Genomic DNA, 22,863 nt, shown 5'->3' on the forward strand with positions numbered 1-22,863 from the left:
GGTTAAAGGAGGCATTGGAGCTGGCAGAACTTGAGATATGGGCAGACCCGAGGTTGGTTTCCCACCTTCTTCAAGGGTGCGTGCCCAATCATTCCCTCTTGAAGGGTATGCAATTGCACTCCCTCATAATCACGAGGGGCCTCTCCTCCGATCAATTTCTCAGCAACCATCTTCTCAGCATGTACTCCAAATGCGGCGGAATACAACAAGCGCGCCAATTGTTCAACGTTATGCCTCGTCCAAATATCATGTCTTTCAATATAATGTTAGGTGCGTACTTGCAGAACGACAGCTTGGATCTTGCGCAGGAAGCATTCAACAAAATGCCTGAGAGAAACTTGGCTTCGTGGAACGCGATGGTCACCGGGCTGGTGTAGTATGAGTGTCACGAAGAGGGCTTGTTGCTTTTTGTGACGATGTGGAAGATGGGTATGATGTCTGATCAATTCACACTTGGAAGCGTTCTTAAAGGGTGCGCTGAACTGCTAGAGCTGAGGTAGGAGGAGCAGATTCATGTTGTTGTGATTAAAAGCGGATTTCAATGGGATGTTTGCGTTGGGAGCTCACTCACCCATATGTACATCAAATGCGGATGTGTTTACGGGGGAGAGTTGGTTGTTGGAGAGATGCTTGTGCATAATGTGGTTTTCTGCAACACGGTTATAGCAGGACAGACACAGAGTGGGTATGCCGAGAAAGCATTTGAACACTACAATTGGATGAGGAGTAAAGGGTTCAAACCTGACCGTGTCACCTTTGTGAGCGTTATCAGTTCTTGTTTTGAGCTTGCAACGCTTGGATAAGGACAACAGGTTCATGCCCACGTGATCAAGGTTGGTGCAGATTTGGATGTGTTGGTGAGAAGTTCACTAGTCAGCATGTATTCGAAATGTGGGTGTTTGGACCATTCGATCAAATTGTTTTTTGGGTTTGCGAATGCTGATGTGGTTTTGTGGAGCTCGATGATTGCTACATTTGGATTCCATGGACGTGGAAGAGATGCAAATGAGTTGTTTAACAAGATGGAGAAGGAAGCGATGGAGCCTAATGATGTAACTTTCCTGAATCTCCTCTATGCCTGTATCCACAGTGGACTGAAGGTGGAAGCGTAGGAGTACTTGAAATTGATGAAGAGAAGTATGGGTTGGTGTCAAGATTGGAACACTACACTTGTATGGTTGATCTTCTTGGCCGATCGGGTGATTTGGATGAGGCTAAGATATTGATTCGATCTATGCCTGTAAAGGCTGATAGTCATTTGGAAGACTTTATTATCTGCTTGTAAGATTCATAGGAATACAGAGGTCGAAAAGCGAGTTGCAGATGTTGTTCTTCAGCTGGATCTTCAAGATTCTGCTCCATATGTTTTGCTTTCAAACATTCATGCAGCTGCAAAGAGATGGGAGGATGTTACCAATGTTAGGAAAGCCATGAGGGAATCAAATGTGAAGAAAGAGCCTGGAATAAGCTGGCTGGAAATGAAGAACCAAGTTTATCAGTTTTGTATGGAGGATAGAATGAATCCTCAATGGCGAGAGATTGACGAGTATATGAAGAAACTAATGGTTGAGATGAAGGCATCTGGGTATGTGCCTGATACAAGTTCAGTTTTGCATGACATGGACATTGAAGAGAAGGAATAATGCTTGGCACACCACAATGAGAAGCTTGAAATTGTGTTTGGGCTTTTGAATGTGCCAGTTGATTCTCCAATCAGGGTTATGAAGAACCTCCGTGTCTGAGATGATTGCCATCTTGCTATCAAATGGATTTCCAAGATTGTCAAGAGAGAAATCATCGTTCGAGATGCCAGTCGGTTTCATCATTTCATGGATGGTTAGTGCTCTTGCAGAGACTACTGGTGAAATCAAGTGGTGGTTCTTGTTAAGATCAAAACCCGTGCGGGGATGGACTTACGCTTTCCCCCACTCAGTCCCCATTCCGATCCCTACCTTACCCCATCCCCAATCTTTCTTTAGGGATGACAATGGACTGAGGGGGAACCAGACTCTGCCCCGCCTCGTCCCGTTTTGACCGGGGATGGAGGATATGAAACGAGGATGGAGATAAAAATCAAAACCCGTGCGGGGATGGAGACCGGGATGGAGGGCAGAACTTTTGATACGAGGCGGGGGTGGAGACCTTGTCCCCCGCTTCGGTCCACTGCCATCCGTAATTAGTATAAGCTTTTGTTCTCATAGCAGGAGCTTTAGGTTGAGGATACTGAGGAACCTTTACATGTTTCCAGCTATCATATGGAACAGGTTTGAGTTTGAGATGAAGATTAAGGTGAGGAGGGTCGAGAAGGGCAATACCAGTCTTGAGTGTCCCATTGAACCACATATTGTACAAACTCTGAACCAGCCCTCACAGTTGATATCCTGGAAAAATGAGCGACCATGCTCTATGACCACCTTTATGAAGCAGGTTTAAAATTAAGAGGCAGCTCCACCTGAAAATGAGTGTACTCTAAACGCTCCATCTAACGAGTGCAAGCGCCAATGTTTAAAGATTACCATGAAACAAATGAGCTACACCTTGAAAGAACTGCTCGTTCCAGTGTTCAGAATCCATCCTTCAGTGTAAATACAAAGGAGAAAGGGCCTCACTTCCCATCCCAAATGCATAAACGCCCATCCTAGCACCGAGTCCTAACGCCGAGATTCCAAACGATGGCGTTTGACCAAGATTTTGCCTCGGGAGCACCAAATGCATAAACGCCCATCCCAACGCCGAGATTCCAAACAGGCCCTTAAGCTGTTCAAAAGCATATCGAAATTCCAAAGATCCAGTAACACCCCCCCCCCCCCCCCCCCCCCCCCCCAGCGAGAGCAGATCAGGTGACCTGCCAAATCACTTTGGAAAAGTGATTTGACATCCTGATCGTCCATTGAGGTGATCAATGGTCACCTTTACCTTTTTGGTGGCCCCACAACTTGCACAAGGACTGTACGATCAAAGCAACGATCGGTCAGGATGTCGGATCACTTTCTTAGAGTGATTTGACAGATCATTTGATCTGCTCTTCTTCCGCGGATGAGACTGAGACCTCACCGTGATGGAAGCAGATCAGGTCATGTTGAAATTAATTAAATTATTCGTGTTTGTTTGTTGGTTTTTTCCAAAAAACCTCTCTCTCATTGCATGTTTGAGAGGTATATCAACTATACAAGTACTCTTATCTAAAAAAGAAAGCGTTAAAAACAAATATTTATGTTGCATTAAAATTTTTCATAAATCAAATGAAATTCTTTTTTCCAATCATTTTTTTTTCTACAAACATAAGAAGGGGGAGTTTATGAGACTAAATTATCCAAAAAGGGTCTGCTAGTAGGAAAATGAAAGAGAAATTCCATGGTTTGTTGCTAATGTCAGCGAAAAAATAAAAATAGTCAAAGTAAACGCCACGAACGCGGTTCTCGTCAAAATATCACGGTGTTTTAAAAAAAAAACTGATTTTTTTTGGAGAAAATATGGATACATCTAAAAATATAAAAATTGCCAAAATAAGTATAAAATATCTTAGAAATTAACGTCATATTTCCAAATGGAGATATTTAAAAAAATATCGCGGATATGCCGGTTTGGTATCGTAAGGTTTGTAACGGATTTTCAAAATATCGGCGATATTTGTGGCCGAGGGCTGAGAAGCCGTAAATCCGAGCAGAAAAGGAGACGTTGCTACAGTTTCTCTCTCTCTCTCTCTCTCTCTCTCTCTCTCTCCGAGATGGCGTCGCCGCCAGCGTCAAAGCTCCTCCTGGACGTCGACCTGACGATCGTCTCCGCCAAGCACCTCAAGAACGTCAATTGGCGGCGCGGCCACCTCAGGCCCTACGCCGTCGCCTGGATCGACCCTTCCTTCTGCCTCCCCACCGCCGTCGACCCCTTTGGTGGCACCAACCCCGTCTGGAACCACCGCTTCTCCCTCTCCCTCTCTCTCCCCCTCCCCCTCTCCCTCTCCTCCCTCACCCTCGACGTCCTCCACTCCGACAACGACCACCACCCTTCCTCCTCCTCCTCCGATCCCCTCGTCGTCGGCTCCGCCCGCCTCCCCCTCGCCGACGCCCTCGCAGACTCCCCTCGCCTCCAAACCCTCGAGCTCCGCCGCCCTTCTGGCCGCCCGCAGGGCAAGCTCAAGCTTAAGATCGCCGTCCGGGAGCGGCCGGATTGCGCCGGAAACTTGCCTCCCCCGGCCCTGCTGCAGCCATCCGGTTACTTCCCCCCGCCCCTCTCCCAATTGAAGGATTGCGACAACTACTCATCGTATCAGTGCACCGATCTCGCTTCTCCGCGCCCTAATTTCTACTCCAATCGCTTCTCCCAACCCAAACCTCTGCCCCCTTCTTCGTCCCTGCCGCCGCTCCCTCCTGTGGCGACCCACTATTACAATCGTATCGGGTACGATTCCGGCCCTTCCGCCCCCTTCGATTCCTCGCCGCCTTCCTCCTCGTACTACGGAAGCTCGGCTCGAAGAGGGAACGGAGGAAAGTCGGGGTTGGGAGCGGGGATGGCGATTGGGGCGGTCGCCGGCGCAGTTGGTGGGATCTCTCTGGAGGAAGGGATCAAGTACGAGGAGGAGAAGGCCGCGAAGCGTTTCGAGAAGGATGTAGCTGCGAGTAGCGCGTGCTCGGAATACCGTGGCAGTTACTGATCCGGGTTTTAGAGGTGGAGAAGGAGGTAAATTCTCTGTCTTGCAGAGAACATGGTGTTTCTGCAATGTACATAGTTTATATGACACTGTTTGGCAATTATGCCTCTATTTGTTTGGTTTCTTTGCTAAAGACGACGTTTTGTTTTCCACTCGGTTGATATTGATGACTTCTAAAAGGATCAGAATTGTAAAACCCGCGTACGGATTTGGTTGTATTAGTGCACTAATGCCAAACTGTTTGGTTAATGATCTTTGTTTTTTTACTGTTATTGTGTTCTGCAATCATTCCCTTCCATCGTTTTTTCTCTATTTGTTGTGATTGAAATTTCTCATGGAAATTCAAGTTCCTGTGTGGAAATTATGCTGTGAGCCTCGTTAGCAGGTATTTACTGGTATTTATCAAGGATCATAGCTGGTAGCGCCTCAGCCTCTCACCTGATTGTTGCTGGGCTCTGAAGCTTCATAATGATGAGGGCTTCATGATGACATTGAATTTGGTCATTATTGATGAAACTGGATAGTTGGTGGTAGATCTTTGCCTTTATATATTGGGATTATGCGGCTTGCTTCAGCGATCCTTAGTTATGGATGAGCTGTGTGGTCTTAGTTATTTAATTTTACCAGGAAGTTATATGCGAGCGAATCGAGAAGATGGTTGTCCCCAAATGCCAACTTTTAGTGATGAATACATAGTTTTGTTTGTCATTCAGACCTTTGGGAAGATTAGCTCCTTAGAAAGATCGTAAACTTAAGGTATATAATGCAAATAGGGTCATGAGAAAGACATCATCACATTTGAATCCTTGTCTTGCCCCTTGAAGGGTTATAAGAAATACAGTCTGATATGTTGTTTATAGATCTCCTGAAGACGTTTCGTTTGTGTTGATCACAATCTCGGATCAACATTTGAATGCAATACCTTGTACTGTGATGAGAGCTTGGAGGTTTGGTCCATAGTCCATACTTATGGAAAATGCTATTTTTTAGTTGGGGAAGTGGGAATAGTCTTTATAGGCATTGACACAAACATGGATAGCAAGGTTGATGTTAGTTAATTTTGCTGAAACTTTTGGGACCTGATGTTTGCTTCTTGCAGATTGGTGTCTGTGCACCTGAGGAATGTCATATCTGTCATTCCGTACATGGTCTACACTATTGGGAGTTATGTTGTGTGTTAGTTAAGTGGTGGAATCATGATGTCATGTTTTGAATTCGATCAAGAGTGAATTGTTGGTAAAAGTCTCTCCCTATAGACTGAATTCTATTAGTTTAGGTGCTGATGGTATTTCTAAATTTGGCCATTGACCTCTTGGCTTTTATCTCACAGTCAACCACTCAGTACAGGGTTCTTGTATACTTGTCAGAGCAGGTTAGCGAGCATATTACAAGTTGTAGTTGCGCTTGAATTGAAGTCTGTTTGTTATATATTTCCTCTCTAGGTTGCCATACTAATTTACCAAATCACCATGTAATGCTGTTTAATGCTTTACAGATCATGTGTTCTTTATTTCCTTGTGTAAATGCTTTATATGACGGTAATCGAGACTGAATTAGATCACAATATTGCTATAATTGACTATATGCCAAAAAGAAAATGAAAGAAAAAGTTCTCCAAGTTGAAAACTCTCTCTTACACACACGTGATTCATGAGGTAGGTCAAACCCTGACAGGCTATGTAACACGGACTCTTCTAACAGGGCAATGCACCCGCACCCATGCGGGTGCGACACTTGAACACGGCTTCCTTTGTGTCAGGTGAAATCAACCACACCCAGGTCTATTTTTGTCCCAAAAGTAGATTTGGTTAACCCTAACTAAGTCCAGTTTTACCTAATATTATATATATAAATACATAAGTGCGCACACACACACACATTATATATATATATACCCTCCCCGCACCCAACCTTTTTTAAAGTGCTGCATCACCGCATCCGCACCTATGTGACATAGCTAACAGGTCTTGCGAATTCTCTCTAACCATATTCTCCGTCAATGGGCGATTGATCCACCATTACTGAGGTGCCTTTGCTCCATGAACTTCCTGCCTGTTTGGTTCCATACTGCCTCTTAATCTGGTTCTAGTCATGCTGCAAATTAAAGCCACTAAAAGAGAACATGAAAAGTCTTGCAACCTCTTCAATAAGCAAAATTAGCAACCTGCTCTAGCATCATGTAACCATTCTGCATTAGGTGGCCTAATCTGAGCATAATGAGCTACAAGCCAGGTAGGCAATGGCCCAGATCCAGAAATCCTTCAGCACCTAAGTGTAGCTACAACTTGTAATACATTTACTAGTACATCCCATAAGCAAATGTGAGTACTGATGCTTCAAAGTTTCCGAACACGGCGTAACCCGGAAAGGAGCATGATCCACCATTGAGTCTTCTGCCTGCCAGGGTTTTTGTAACAAATTGATTTAATACGGTAGAGGCGTAAAACCATATTTGTCGCGTATCTATTTTATTGCCAGAATTGCTGATTCTAGCTTCATAGACTGTCTATGCTTTTGATAAAATAAAATGCTCTTGGCATATGTAACTGTAAGTGACCACAAGGATAATGTCACATATGAACATTTTGATTTAGCTGGTTAGACTGTGAATCTCGGTGTGTTTGCTAGGTTGTGAAATAATGCATGTTTGCGTTCTTGTCAAGGCTTCTGTGAATCATGGAAGCATTCTGGAAATGTAAAAGGTTACTTGTTAATTTAGGGATTAAAAGAAATATCAATGTTTTTCAAGAGCTTGAAATATATGGGAATCAGAGATTCTAATGTTAGGTGATCGATGAAATAAATTTGATTTAAAATTTAACACTCATGGAGTCTATTTGCAGAGCAGTTTTTTCTGTCTTCTCGTGGTCTTCCTGGCTGCCAATGTTGTCAGTATCGGAATCGAACCTGTATCGTTTGGCCAACGATTCAGGTGAATCGGCCAAACACTGATTCTCAAGTGAATCGTTCTGAATCTGCCAAGAAATAGTTAAAAAATATTACGTGTCACTCAGAACGTGGCACGTGTTAAAACATTAAATCAATATTAAAAAAATAATTTTAAGCTATTTTATACATTTATTAAAAATTAACCGAATCAGGTTAGTATCATAAATCGGCCGATTTGCACTCGATACTGACAACATTGCTCGGTGCCAACAAAAAAATGGAATGTGATGTTTTGGGTAAATCGAAAAAGGCTGCCCAAGTCATCAGGTATTAAGAAGACCTGCTCAACTTATAGGTTATGACATTCAACTACTTTTCTGTTTAATGCATTTTAACTGCTGGCCTAAGTCATCTTTGTTCTTCTCTGATCTTTTGTAAAAGAATAAAATAAATACCGGTGATTAAATGTAATAAAACAGTAAGCTGGGTGGTTCTTTGTAAATTGCTGACAAGTTGGGGGTGGGGGGTCGAATAAAGATAGTATGAACATCCATAACTTGCAGTGCAATTGATGCTAAAATTAAAATGGACGATATCATTTAATCTTCTTTCTTTTCTTTTCTTTGAGGGAATTAAGGCCCCTCCCTGTTACAAATGAAGTTTTTTGAAAATATCTTCAGGTGGCCTCTGCTTAGGGATCAATAACAACTGATTACAAGCAGAAAGACTAGGTGTCACGGGCTTAGAAGCGAAGGCCCCCGCGATATAAACAAAAAGGTGAAAACATGGCGGTCTGGAACACTAGGATTACTGTCGGTAATAGAGCACCTGAGGATAAACTCAGATGACACAGGGTAAGCTTCATGCAATGCACCCTTCTAGAGCCGTTTACAAATATGATGCAGCTGAGATCGCCATCTCCGGTTGTTGCTGGAAATTGCGATGGACGGTGCTAACGGCTCTAAATATCCCAAAGCTTTTCCTTCCCCGCGAGTATAGCATGATGAGCCCAAGTTATGGCAGCTCTGGATGAAAGGGGAGATTTCCTTGATCCCTGCTGAGGGGCCACCGGTGTGGGATAATACCAAAACTCACCCATATGTTGATGTATCCTGCCTCTTCTTGGGTCCATTGCAACTTCTGGAAATTTTCACAACAAAGCATCCAAAGTGAATGCTTATCGAACCTTCGCAGGCCGTAGTTTTTTTTTTTTTTTCCACTGAGAAAGCTGGGGTTAGGTAGACCCGTACCAGTTATACAACCATATACCATCCCGATTTGAACTTGCAACATCCCAACACAAGGTGATATGCACTAACTGCTCCTGCCAGACAAGCGGAGCCGCCATTGGTTCATGCATCGTAGTTGGTTCCTGAAAAACCACTACATAAAACACCTGTTGCCAGTAGGGGTGTCAATGGGTCGGGTTTACCCGGACCCGACCCGCACCAAACCCTAGGGTCCCGGTATGGTGATAAATAAGAAGACCCCATTAAGACCCGGGTCCAGACACAAAGGTCTGATTAATACATGGACCCGGGTATAGTTTGTGAAATTTTATACCAGACCTGGGCCTGACACGAGTTCCAATTAAGATCTAGAATTTTCAAAGTAAAAATGATAAAAAAATATTGTTTTACCCGGTCTGGTTCATATAGTTATTATCCGGTCTGGGTATGGTTTATCTTAGGATAGGTCCGATTAGACTCGGGTTTGGACCAATACCATACCCGAAATTTGGGGCCAGCTCTGGTTCAACCTGGGTCCGAACCAAACCCGACCCGTCGACACCCAGTTGCCAGCACTTGCGTAACCAATAACCATTGTTATTCAAATTTCCTTTAAAACCAATTTGTTATAAGCAAATGTTTAACATCTAACGTGTTATCATCCATTTATATCAGAAAATATGCGCCCAATAATTTTTCTTTCTTTAATTTTTTTGGGTGATTTCCAAATTGGCATCTAAGCTTTCAAAATAATTCAAAGGCACAACTAAATGTCGTTATGGTTAATAAAAAAAACCATTGACTTATTTGACATTAAATTTATGGCGTAATCTAAAGTATGACCTTTAGAAATATGTTGGTACATTTTTTCTCTTCTCCAAACTTCAAACTCTATTTTCTATAAGTTCACCCAATTTGTTAAGCAGGGGATGATCATGCATGATCTGAAGATAGGGATGGCAGTGGACCGGGGCAGGGGCGGGGGACAAGGTCTCCACCTCCGCCCGTCTCAAAATTCTGCCCTCTATCTCCGCCTCCGTCCTCTCACGGGTTTTGATTTTAATCCCCATCCTCGTTTCATGTCCTCCATCCCCGGTCCAAACGGGGTGAGGTGGAGCGGGCCCGTTTCTCCTCGGTCCACTGCCATTCGAGGACGGGGCAGCGTAAGTCCATCCCCACATGGGTTTTGAATTTAACCTCCATCCCCGGTCCAAAGAAAGCGGGGCCAAGCGGGGCCCTATTTTTCCCTAGTCCACTGCAATCCCTATATGAAGATTAATACATTTTAAATACGAGTTAAAAATGATAAAATTGATCAACAATTTCGGAAGATATCTAATCAAACCCGCGGTGGCCCGTTTTACAGTGAATGGATGGATGCATGGCATCCGTTGATTGGACCGAGTACCTTGCAATGTACTCAATCGGATCACTGGATCTCCTTTCAAAAGTTCGGTGTAATGTTAGCAGTATCGGTGTGAATTGAATCGGCCAATTCGTATATCCGTATTGGCCAGAAATAGATATGGTACAAGATTTGTTCGGCTTAATTTCTAAAAGAATTCAAAAAAATGGTTAAAAGTATTTTTAAATACTTTAAAATATTATTTTACTATTTTTGTGACATCATTTTCCGGTTGAAAGTTGGCCGATTCAATTCGATTCAGCTCTGAATCCGAATCGGCCTGAATTGTTTTCAAAGCGACAAGGCCCCAATACGATATTGACAACATTGGTTAGGTGTGCCATTTTTAAAAGTTCGGGTTTTCTTGCCAACAAGGCTAAGAAATGCAAGTTGGGTTTTTCTTGCCATCAAACGGGGATGAGGCGGGGCGGGGCGGGGAAAAGTGGTAGGGACGGGGCGAGGATCGTGGTGAGGACGGGGTGGGGCGGAGCAGGGCGGGGAAAAGGGTGCGTCCATCCCCGAACGGGGATGGATTTTAACCTTCGTCCCCGCCTCCATCCCCGTTTCATACCCTTCATCCCCGGTCCAAACGGGGTGAGGCGGGGCGGGGCCCCGCTTTCCCCCGTTTCACTGCCATCCCTATCGCCAAGCTTCCGCTCATGGGATTTGAACTTAGACTGCCGCTCTAGGCCCCCCATCCCACTACGCCAAACCCCTTGGGTTTGATTCTTTTCATTTTTGATAGGTGGCACATGTGCTACTTTATGCTTCCTTGCAATCCAATTTGGGTCTTTGAAAACCATACGTAACAGTGTTGTGAGAGGCGTACGCTTCAGAGGTGAGGCGCACGCTCAAGGTACTGAGGCGTTGCTGTGATGCGCAAATTGCCCCTCATCACAGTTCCCCGGTTACAAATTCCGTGGTGGTGAACTTCGCCATTGTCTACTCAGTCTTCTCCGACCATCGGACGCGGCCCCCCCTCGCTTCCGTACCAGCTGGGCGCGTGGTCCTTCTCCTACTGCCTCCCCTCCCACCGCTTCACTTCCAGTCCAGTTGTGAGAAGCGTACGCCTCAGAGGTGAAGCGCAGGCTCAACGCCTCGCTTCGCCTCATCGCATTTAACAACCTTCATACGTAATCGCTAGGTACCTCACAATCACAAAAAGGTGTGGTAAATTACCATTTAGAGTCCAACCTTTTTGCCTAACATCTTAAAAGAGTTCCGTTACATGCTTTTTTTATAGGGCATTTAAGTAAATGATTAAATAGATTTCTTAATTGAATTAAATAAAGGTTAGTAGCCATCTCCTTTTCTTGATTCCTCATCTTCTTTTATAAATTTCACCAATTGAAATTGATGAGTGTTAAGTATTAGTGAAACTAAGGTTAACTGTCAATTTGTATAACAAAATTACTAAACTGCCTCTATTGGATAACAAACAAAAGGAAAATTTATGTTTTGTCGCCTTGTCAACATATTGCTATAATAACCGTTAATGTCACTTTTTTCAGAAATTACTTATTTGGCCTTCACAGTAGTGCAACTACAAAAAGTGACTAAGTTTGTTATATATATATATGAGAAGTGTACCCGTTAAATGTGTTTAGCATGCTCGATTTAGTGGGAATTGATTCTTTGATCATGTTTTTACTGCAAAAAAATATATATTTTTATGAGCTAGAAAAAACTAATACCTTTATAGCCATTGATTTCGGATCACAACAAAAACCTGTATATAGATCAGATTGGGGCGATCCAAAAGTCTGTTCCCACTAAACAAAACCTATAGATCACATCTACAGTATTAGATATGAAAAAAAATACTTAAAACTATGATTTTTGAAAGAGCTTAACTAGACCTAACAAAAAAAGGGCTTAAAAAACACATTACTATATATATATATATATATATATATATATATATATATATATATATATATATATATATATATATATATATATATATATATATATATATATATATATATATATAGTTAAAGAGTCATTTTTAAGAGCCAGCTAAAGTGATGTGATAAAAAGAGTTTTCGTCAAAATTACTTATTTCAATCTCTTTAAAAGATAATCTGCTTATTCCAAAACTTTTATAATGTAAGCAGTTAAACATAAGTTTTCCTAAACAAAGTGGCAAAAAATGTATTTTCAAGAGAAAGTTTTTTTTAGAAATAGCCTTCAGGATCAAAGACCTAGCTGCGCTAGCTCTGCCTACCGTGCTTATAATCATTATCCTGGAATCATAAAATTTTGTTGGCTTACCCTTTGTCCCTAGTGAGTCGCTTGGGCTTGCACAAGGGGTGACACCCATGGGATTTGAACCCAGACACATCTCACTATGCCAAACCCCTTTTCAAGCTAAAGGTTAAAAATGATATTCACATGAATTATAACAATGTGTTCATGAGTGCTCCAAGAATTCATTTGATAGGGCTACTAGTGAATGCCACCAACGTGAAGGGACCATAGTGACAAATATCACGAGTTTATGAAAATCTTGCGATAATATCACGAGAAAAATCTTGCGATAATATAACGAGAAATTGCCTGAATGTTTAAAACGGCAATTTCTTGCGAGATTTAAACAAAAACATAAATACCATAATTTAAACGTGATATTTATGTTTTAAACGGCTATTTATTGTGAACAAAATTGTGTATTTTTATTTTTAAATACTTTTTATTAATATTTTCTTATAAAAATATTTTTTATATTTCTAATTAATTTTTTATTGCCGAGATTTTGCCAAAAAAACACGAGATTTATGATTTTTTTTCAATTTCTCACGCGCTTTTGAAAAACGAGAAATTACTGATAAAAACTTTTGTCACTATGGAAGGGACATCACAAGTTCAAAACCCACGAGCATTCCTTGCCATGAGGCAGAAATAAGGCATGCTCCCTAAGGGATAAGGAGGACCTCAAATTTGTACACATATGAGCTTGTAATTTGGTGTTTTTTTTATTATATATGAAGAGAAAAAATCTTAACCATTTAATTAACTTTAAGTTTCCATTTGACAAATTTAATCTGTCACAATGGCATGTCATGTGTGATGCTCTTCGGGCATGCTAGCTGATACGTACGAATAATCTCTCAATATATTTCTTAGCTTTTAATACTTTTTTTAAGAGGAAGTTTTTCATATTTTTCAATAATATTGCATCAAAAATATATTTTATATATTAAAATAACATAAAGGGATTTTTAATTATTAAAATTAAAACCACTTTGTCCACGCATTTTTTAACGCGTATCTTTGTAGCACCAATTTCAGTTTAAAAGTGAGTTGTGAAATATCTTCGGATGTTTTGTTATTATCCACATTTTACCTGATATTTCATGTTAGTGACCATATTTTTTGAAATTCCTGCTAAATACTATTTCCAGACAATAGTAAAAAAAAAGGAACCCGTTGTAACTTATAGGGATGGCAGTGGACCAGGGGAAACCAGGCCCCACCCCGCCTTGCCCGGTGTGGACCCGGGATGGAGGAGATGAAACAAGGATGGAGGCGGGGATGAAAGTTAAAATCAAAACCCGTGTCGGGATGGACTTACGCTTTCCCTCACCCTGCCCCATGCCTGTTCCGATCCCCACCTTGCCCCGCCCCATTCTGTCCAGTCTCCAATCCTTATTTAGGGATGGCAGTGGATCAAGCAAAAACCTCACCCCGTCCCACCTGGCCATATTTGGACTGGGAGTAGAGGACATGAAACACAAGGCTGAGATGGTGGTTAAAATCAAAACCCGTGCAGGGATAGAGGCGAGGATGGAGGGTAGGATTTTGAGGCGGGGCAGGGGTGGAGACCTTATCCCCCACCCAGGTCTACTACCATCCCTAGTAACTTAGGGTTAAATTCAAGTCACTTAACCAAAGTTAATATACTAAAATATAAAAAAGCCCTTCACTGCTTCTTACCTCATTTCTATTTATTCCAAAGATCGTTTTTGCTGCTAACCTGAATATAAAAGTTTATTTAAGTTCATACACTTTTAAACTGGAATATATATAAGTTAGTAAAATATATATATTTTTGAAAGTCAAGCTAAGGTTAGGCAGACCCTAACACTTATAAAATGATATCATTGAAATTTGAACTTGCAATGTCGCAACACAAGGTGACTAGCATTATCCGTTCTTACCAAACAGGCGGATCCTGTCGGTAAACCAGCAAAATATGTAAACTAGTATGAATCTAGATTTTCATAGTTTTTTTTGTAAATTTAACCCCACATATGCATTGGGAGTGGTCCATTTGCTTGGAATTGATTATTAAATTTCGGATAAAGATACGTGAATTTATATGCTTGAATATTTACAAAAAAATTGAGCTTTGGATTTTCAAGCCTTAAAAGATTTTTCTTATGCATCATAATCAGTTCGTCTAAGAGTATATTTTTATAAAACCAAGCATCTAGATCATATTAATACTGCAAAATTTTAGAAAAAAAAAACTATGAAAATATCAGTGCATACCAATTTACATATTTCACTGGTTTAGGTATTCCATTTACACTCTTTATTCAGTTTTTAAGGAAGTTTCACTCGTGGTCTCTATGTGACCTGTATAAAAAAAATTCGATATATTTTAAAAGTTTTTTTTTTTGCAAAATAGTCATAGGTGAATTACAAATTAGTCCTTTTAGTTTTTGCATTTTTATTAATCCTTGCAAATTAATCCTTGAGGCTTGCAACGGTTTAAGGTCGGGCAAATAGACAGTTTTGCCTTTATAGGAGGTTCATTTTACCAAAAATAAACAAGACAGGGACTAATTTGCAAAAGTAAAAATGATTGTTCTGCTTCGTCGAGGACCATTTTGCAAAAAAGAAACAAAGACAAATTTGCAAAGGAGTACCATATTTACAAAACTAATACGAAAAACAGTGCTTTAAGTGAAAACGGGAAAACAGGAGTTAACAATAATATAACCTAGAAGTGAGATAAGATTATGAAGCGATTATGCAAGCACCATGAAAAATAAAAAGAACACACATAAAAAGCAAATAAGAAATAATATATACACAAGTATAAAAATCATGCAAGCTTGTTATAAAAAATTTATTATTTTTAATATAAAAACACAAAAAATGAGGAGAAAGCAAGAAGAAAGTAACAAGAAGCGTGAGGTAAAAGTTTTTCATATTTTTTAAGCAGGTTTGCCAAACAGTATAATTAAAGATATGTATGGAGTAGTAACCAATGTCCGCACTTGTGGAGGGGTGACAACCAATTTTCCTATAACGGTTGGGTTACATCAAGGATCTGCTTTAAGTCCTTTCCTATTTGCTATAGTGATGGATGAGCTTACGAGATCAATTCAAGAAAATGTGCCCTGGTGTATGTTGTTTTCTGATGATATTGTTTTGATTGATGAGTCTAAAGATGTGGTTAATGCTAAGTTAGAATTATGGAGACAGACATTGGAAGCAAGAGGTTTTAAGTTGAGTAAGAGTCAGACATAATACATGGAATGTCGATTTAGTAAGCAACGAAGTAGTGATGGGAGTGTAGTGAAGCTTGGTGAGCACGTAATACCGGTGGATGATTCTTTCAAATATTTGAGATCTATCATTCAAAAGTATGGAGAAATTGATGGAGATGTAAATCATAGGATAAAGGTTGGGTGAATGAAATGGAAGAGTGCAACTGGAGTGTTGTGCGATCGTAGAATGCCATTGCGGTTGAAGGGAAAGTTTTATAAGACGACTATTAGGCCTGCTTTACTATATAGTACGGAATGTTGGGCTGCCAAGAGACATCATATTCAAAAAATGAGTGTAGCTGAGATGCGTATGCTGAGATGGATGTGTGGAAATACAATAAAAGATAAGATTGGGAACGAGGAGATACGTAAGAAGGTAGGCGTTGCACTCATTGAAAATAAGATGAGAGAGAATCGTTTATGGTGGTTTGGACATATTCGACGAAGGCCTAATGATGCTCCAGTTAGAAGGATGGAGAAATGGGAAAATATATTAGTTAAAAGAGGTCGGGGTAGGCCTAGGAAGACATGGATGAAGGTGATAAAAAAAGATATGAATGCTTTGAACCTCACCGAGGACATGGCATTTGATATAAATGAACGGAGGAGAAAGATTCATGTGGAAGACCCATAATGATTTTCTTTGTTGGTTCATATCGCCGACCCCAATTGTTTTGGGATGAAGCCGTAGTTGTTGTTGTTTGCCAAACAGTTTTTCACTTTCTAAGCAAATTTTCCTAAAAGCGAGCTTTTCCATGCAGCAAGAAGCGCCCGATATATGTGGGAAGCGCACGCGCGTGCATATATATATATATATATATATATATATATATATATATATATATATATATATATATATATATATATAATGATCAATGTCTAACCACGGTTAGCATGATGCCAAAAGGACTATTTTGCACGTCAAAAAAAGGTGGAAACCAATTTGGAAAATCTAAGAACTATTTTGCAAAGTGTCAATAAGGTGGACATTATTTTGCAAAAAAAAAAAAAAAAAAATTTTGAAATATCATTTATAAATTAGGCGGCTAAAGGAGTTTAATGAATTTTTCCCAAAAGGGTTTTGCAAGCCAAAAAATTCGGAGAGAGAGAGAGAGAGAGAGAGAGAGAGAGAGAGAGCAGGGAATGGGAGTATTGGCTCGCCTCGGCCATCACAGAAAATCTCTTTCGTCTCTTCTACACTCCCTCGCTAAGAGACAGCCTTTTGTCGGCTACCAGATCGGCCTTCTCTCTCTCTTCTATATATGTTCGTGGCTTGGCTCGTGATGCCTTGCCTTTTGGGAAATCGACGTCCCGCTTTTAGCGATAACGATTTCCCTTGCTTTTCTATGACCTCCTCCCCCTCTTTCACGTGGAAGATCGCGGAATGAAAGAAGATCGATGAGCGCGATGAGTTGATCTGCCTCATCTCCAGCGATCGGGAAGAGAATCGCGCGTTTAGAGCGTCATGGAGGTAATTTCGTGACTGTTCTTCCCTTACGCGGATTGTTCTCGTAGTAAGGAAGCCCGTTCCTTTTTTTTCCGGTTTTTTAGCTTTGTTTTAGGGTGAGTTATGGTTAGTTTTTTCATCCTTATTGGAAGATCTCGCTTGCTTTTGGTGTCTTCGCGGTTCGTAGAGAAAGGAGTGTGTTTTCGTACGCGGTAGTGATTTTCGGTCCGTTCTGGTTGTCATCGTAGTTCGTTGTACCGGAAACGCGTTTCTCGGGAAACCGTTTCCGAAACGTTTGGGAAACGCGAAAAAATCATGGGAAACGCGATTCTCATGCATTTCCCGTGCGTTTCTCAAGCGTTTTCTTTTTGTAGTATACATGTTTTTCATTTTTTGTTTCATTAATTTATTATACTACTTTTTCTTAAACATTTCTCATGCGTTTTCCGGTTCGTTTCCCGTTTCACATGCGCCTGAAAACCTCGTTTCCCGTTTCAACTTCACTTTCTGGCAACTTCGTGTAACAGTGCTCTCTCTCTCTCTCACACACACGTTAATTGCTTTTTTTCTGCCGATCATGTGCAAGGTCGCGTATTCTTTTGAAGAACGGGTGGAAATCAAGGAATTCGGTGAACGTCTTCACTAACTCGTGAAATTTAGTGGAATATTGCTCATTATTGCATCCGGCGGTAGTTGGGTAAGTAGCTTCATCATCGATTTCTTATTAGCAGTAGTTTATTGTTTTTGAACTTTCAGCTTCATTTATTGCTTAATTGATAGCCGGTGCTAGCACGCACTTAATTTTCCCGCTAGGTTTTAATTCTTAATAGTAGTTTCCGTTTCTATTTGGTGATCTCTATACAGAGGGCTATGCTGTATGGTTCCTTTTTCTTTCAATTTATCCCACTTTTTGCTCGCTCCTCTTATACGAATTATGACATTTTTCCTCTAAAAAGGAAATTGAGTAATTTCACAAATGGCTGTTATTCTTTGGGAAATTGAGAAGAAATTTAACTTTTTTTCTTTTGGAAATCGAGAAGAAATTTATCTGTTTTTTTTGTTTAAATCGAGAAGAAAATTATCTGTTTTTCTTTGGGAAATTGAGAAGAAATTGTCTGTTTTCTTTGGGAAATTAAGAAGAAAATTATCTGTTTTCTTTGGGAAATTAAGAAGAAAATTATCTGTTTTTATTTGGTAAATCGAGAAGAAATTTATCTGTTTTTCTTTAGGAAATCGAGAAGAAAATTATCTGTTTTTCTTTGGGAAATTGAGAAGAAAATTATCTGTTTTCTTTGGGAAATTGAGAAGAAAATTATCTGTTTTCCTTTGGGAAATTGAGAAGAAAATGAATTGTTTTTCTTTGGCAAATTGAGAAGAAATTATCTGTTATTCTTTGGGAAATCAAGAAGAAATTTATCTATTTTTCTTTGGGGAATCAAGAAGAAATTTATCTGTTTTTCTTTGGGAAATCGAGAAGAAATTTATCTGTTTTTCTTTGGAAAATCGAGAAGAAATTTATCTGTTTTTATTTGGAAAATTGAGAAGAAATTTATCTGTTGTTCTTTTGGAAATTGAGAAGAAAATTATTTGTTTTTCTTTGGTAAATTGAGAAGAAAATTATCTATTATTCTTTGGGAAATTGAGAAGAAAATTATCTCCTTTTCTTTAGAAAATTGAGAAGAAAATTATATATTTTTTTTGGGAAATCGAAAAGAAAATTATATGTTATTCTTAAAGAAACGACAAACACGATTTTAGCAGAATCAAACACACACTATAACACACTAAATTTTACGTGGTTCGGTCAATATGTGACCTATGTCCATAAAATACACACTCTCTCTAGACGGTTTTGAGAGAGGTTTCCTTGCTTTATATAATTAGTTGCATAATTTACAGTCTTGAATTTATCTGGATCAGATCTGCTGCATGGGTCCGATCTTCAACCCCTCGCGCAGACCCGGTTCCCTGCCTGGGTCACTTGGTGTAGACTGGACCCAGTCCTGCTCTGCATCACTATGCCATCCCAATAATTTCTTGCCTTACATTATTATGTGTGAATTTGGTGCCTATAGAATATAGTTGTGGCTGCATCATTTAGTTGTATTTTCTGTCATCTCTATTTTCCTTGATTTAAAGTGGCATTTTACTTTTTTTTTTCTGGAAAAGCTTGAGTTTCAGTGGGCAGAATTAATAACTGATGTGCAGAATCGTATTATGGTTAAATGATGTCATTTATGTAACTATCTTTAATAATATTTACAGAAGAAAGTAAGTTTGAAAATGGTGTTTGTATGCTGCAGTTTTGGTGTGATCTGTATTAATTTATTTGAAGTGCCCCAAGTCCCCGACTGAATAATCTTTTTCGTTCTTCCCAAAGACATAGGGAACCTGAAGATAAACCAAAATGGCTACATCCATTGAGGTGAATGGTGATCCTATTCACCAGGGTTCTGTGAAAGTCCCAGCTGTAGCTTATCCGTCTCCAGAGGGATCATCTGAAGTGGCTTCAAATATCAAATACCATGCCCAATACAGTCCTCACTTTTCTCCTTTCAAGTTTGAGCCAGAGCAAGCATACCATGCAACTGCAGAAAGTGTTCGTGATTCACTGATTCAAGTAATCTTTTCAAAATTTCCATTCTCTAAATGAAGCAAACATTTTAGATTAGTATTAATTTCGAAATAGTTGCTTTGGCTGACATTTGTTTGCTGCATTGTACATGAACTTTGGATGATTGTTTTATGACAAGTATACTTTTGTAAAGTTAAGTTATATCCTGTTGACTTTTTCAGCATTGGAATGATACTTATTTCTGTTTTCACAAAGTTGATCCTAAACAAACTTATTACTTATCCATGGAGTACCTCCAAGGCCGAACGCTTACTAATGCAATTGGGAACTTGAATATTCTTGATGTTTATGCTGATGCCTTGCGGAAGTTGGGTTGTGATCTTGAGAGCATTTCTGAGCAGGTATGCTTCCTTTACCATGAAAATTGGAATTCATTTGATTGTATTTTTTTTAAAGAAAAACATTTGATTGTAATTTCCATTACAAAGAAGTTATATCTTGTCAGCTATGTCACATAGGTGCAGGTGCGGGTGCGGCACTTTAAAAAAACTTGGTTGCAGGGGTGCGGGGAGGGTATATATATATATTAACAGTTTTAAGTTAACACTACGTGTATGTGTGTGCATTTATGTATATATATATATATATATATATATGAACTTGATTAGGGTTAACTAAATCTACTTTTGGATAGAAATGGACCTCAGTGTGGTTGACTTCACCTAACACAAAGGAAGCTGTGTCCAAGTGTCGCACCCGCTTGGGTGCGGTGCCCTGTTAGAAGAGTCTGTGTGACAGCTTGTCAGACAAAATATACATTGGTTGATGAGTGCTTGTTAAAAAAGTGTGATAACCAACACTGAAAAGATTAGCCATTAGCTGCAAATTCACATCTAATCTATCTATTCCACAAATTTTTTCCTTTCATCCATGTCCTAATTTTTTCACGCTTTAGAATATGTCAGTTTTTGTTAGGTAACTATGGTATGCTATACACCAAAAACTTTGTTAGTTTCACAAATATAAAAAAAATGGAGGCTTTCTAGAAGGTTTTGATATAAAATTTGAATTGTGATATTTGATTATAGACTTCTGGAAGCTTTGAAGTTTTCTCTCTTATTTCATATGCAAACTAGTGATATCAATATGTTGATTTCTGCATTATTATTCAGTATTAACCAAGGTTGTCAAACTAGGAAGCGGAACCGAGAAACAATATGAGAAGCGGAAGCGAGACATTTTAAAATTTATAGAAAGCGGAAAGCAAAATATCAATTTGAAAATGAAATAGGAATAAAGAATGAAGCAATATGGTAACTGAGTAGGAATCAAACAAGAAGCAAATAAAAACTAAAATAAAATTGATTATTCTTATATTTCATGATGTTTCAGTAAAAGAGTTAATTTTTTGTTAAAATCTAGCAATGATGGTTACCAATTTAGAGAAAGTACATGGGAAGTGAGTGGAAGCGTGAAAAAATAAATGAAAAACATGAAAAGAAACGTGAGAAAAGCATATAGGAAGCATAGACCATGCATGTGGGAAGCATAGAAGAAGCGTGAGGGAATCGAGATTCCCATGAAGTTTCGGAATAGAGGAGTATTGCGCTTTCGAAGTAAGTTTCTGGGAAGCACGCTTCCCACCTAGCTAAGAAGCTTCCGGTAACTCTGGTATTAACTCCATTTATGGTGTGTCTGTCATCGCTTAGTGTGTATATATATATATATATATATATATATATATATATATATATATATATATATATATATATATATATATATTAGGGGTAATGTTTGCTACCTTTGTGGGTAAGGAGGCCCCTAATGAAAAAGTGTTATATTTTTTTTGTCCATTGACCCTTCAGATGTGATCTACATATTAAGTTTAGTAGAAACTGACCATTGGATCATGTTTTTCTGATGTATATGTCAGATTTTACAAGGGTTGAAAAATCAACAGCCTACAATGCACATAATTTTCTAACCTCAAAAAAAACATATTTTAACATCGAAACGCTATGATCCAAGGGTCTATTCCTACTGTTTTGACCATGCTGAAAACATTCATGAGGTCAGATTTGGTCAAAACACTTCCCCTCTATGAGTTCTAACTAGGGGGCTCCTTTCCCACAAGGGTTCCAAACCCCCTAGTTGAAGCTCACTAGTGCAGATCTGGCCTCATGGATTTGTTCAGCATGGTCAAAATACTAGGAATTGTCCATTGGATCTTATTCTTTTGATGTAACAATATGGTTTTTGAGGGTTGAAAATTCGGCACTATAAGCCGTTGATTTTTCAACCCCCATAAAATCTGACATACGCATTGGAGAAACATGATCCAAGGGCTGGTTTTCTACTAAACCCAACATGTAGATCTAATCTGGAGGGTTAGATGTGCCAAAAAGAAAAAAAATAAAGTTTTAAATTTAAGGACTTGGAAGCCATCTGGGTAGCAAACGTTCTCTCTCTCACTCTCTCTTTGAATATATATATATATATATATATATATATATATATATATATATATATATATATATGTTTGCTATCCTCATGGGTAAGGAACCCCTAGTAGAAAACTGCAAATCTTTTTTATTTTAATGTTTTTGCACATTTGACCCTCCAGATTTGATCTACATGTTTGGGTTTGTAGATATCAGTGCTTGGATCATGTTATTCCAATGTGTATGGAAGATTTTGCATGGTTGAAAGTCAACGGCCTACAATGTACCAGATTTTCAACCCTCATAAAATCGTATTTTTATGTCAAAAAAATATGATTCAAGAGTCGATTCTTACTATTTTGACCATGATGAACACATCCATCCATAGGGTTAGATTTGGTTAAAACAACCCCTCCCACTATGAGTTCCAAGTTTCCAACTAAGGGGTTCCTTACCCACAAGTGAACCAAATACTTTCTTTATATATATATTAGTAATGATAGGGTGCTCCTGGTGCACCTACTCCTTAATAACAGCCATTGGATCTTTTACAATCCAATGGCTGTGATAAGCCATTTAGTATGGTTGCTTAAAAATAAACAAACTCAATATGCAATATTAAAGGCATTTAATAAGACTTTTCTAACTTCTATAAAACATTTCTTTACGTCTCTCTCTCTCTCTCAAAAGGAAACTAAAGTAAATTAATGAGCATTAATTGTATTTGA

The 22,863-nt window shown here is 39.3% G+C and overlaps 2 protein-coding genes and 1 pseudogene across 4 annotated transcripts in view; all 3 read left to right on the forward strand.

Annotated features, from left to right (window-relative positions):
- The first annotated feature begins 626 nt into the window (after positions 1–626).
- Positions 627–1,643, forward strand: LOC149823186 (pentatricopeptide repeat-containing protein At2g41080 pseudogene; annotated as a pseudogene).
- A 2,064-nt stretch (positions 1,644–3,707) lies between these two features.
- LOC149823187 (uncharacterized) lies at positions 3,708–4,897 on the forward strand. The gene has a single exon (XM_090019975.1). It carries the CDS (start codon positions 3,728–3,730, stop codon positions 4,649–4,651), a length of 924 nt encoding a protein of 307 aa, XP_089876101.1. The 5' UTR covers positions 3,708–3,727; the 3' UTR covers positions 4,652–4,897.
- Positions 4,898–16,727: 11,830 nt separating this feature from the next.
- PHS2 (alpha-glucan phosphorylase 2) overlaps positions 16,728–22,863 on the forward strand; it is a 33,857-nt gene continuing 27,721 nt past the window's right edge. The window contains exons 1-4 of one of the 3 annotated variants that reach the window (XM_090018709.1): positions 16,728–17,143; positions 17,706–17,816; positions 19,500–19,739; positions 19,916–20,095. In XM_090018709.1, the coding sequence (XP_089874835.1) occupies positions 19,527–19,739; positions 19,916–20,095 (393 nt within the window). In that variant the 5' untranslated portion in view covers positions 16,728–17,143; positions 17,706–17,816; positions 19,500–19,526. Of the gene's footprint in view, positions 17,144–17,705; positions 17,817–19,499; positions 19,740–19,915; positions 20,096–22,863 lie in introns of those variants that run through there. The other 2 variants (XM_090018710.1, XM_090018711.1) reach the window with 2 other exon arrangements.

The sequence above is a fragment of the Nuphar pumila genome, chromosome 10 (assembly GCF_984573655.1).
Source record: "Nuphar pumila chromosome 10, dmNupPumi1.hap1.1, whole genome shotgun sequence".
Lineage (NCBI taxonomy): Eukaryota > Viridiplantae > Streptophyta > Magnoliopsida > Nymphaeales > Nymphaeaceae > Nuphar > Nuphar pumila.

Coding starts and splice junctions, on each gene's coding strand:
- LOC149823187 (XM_090019975.1), top strand. CDS start 3,728: ATGGCGTCGCCGCCAGCGTCAAAGCTCCTCCTGGACGTCGACCTGACG.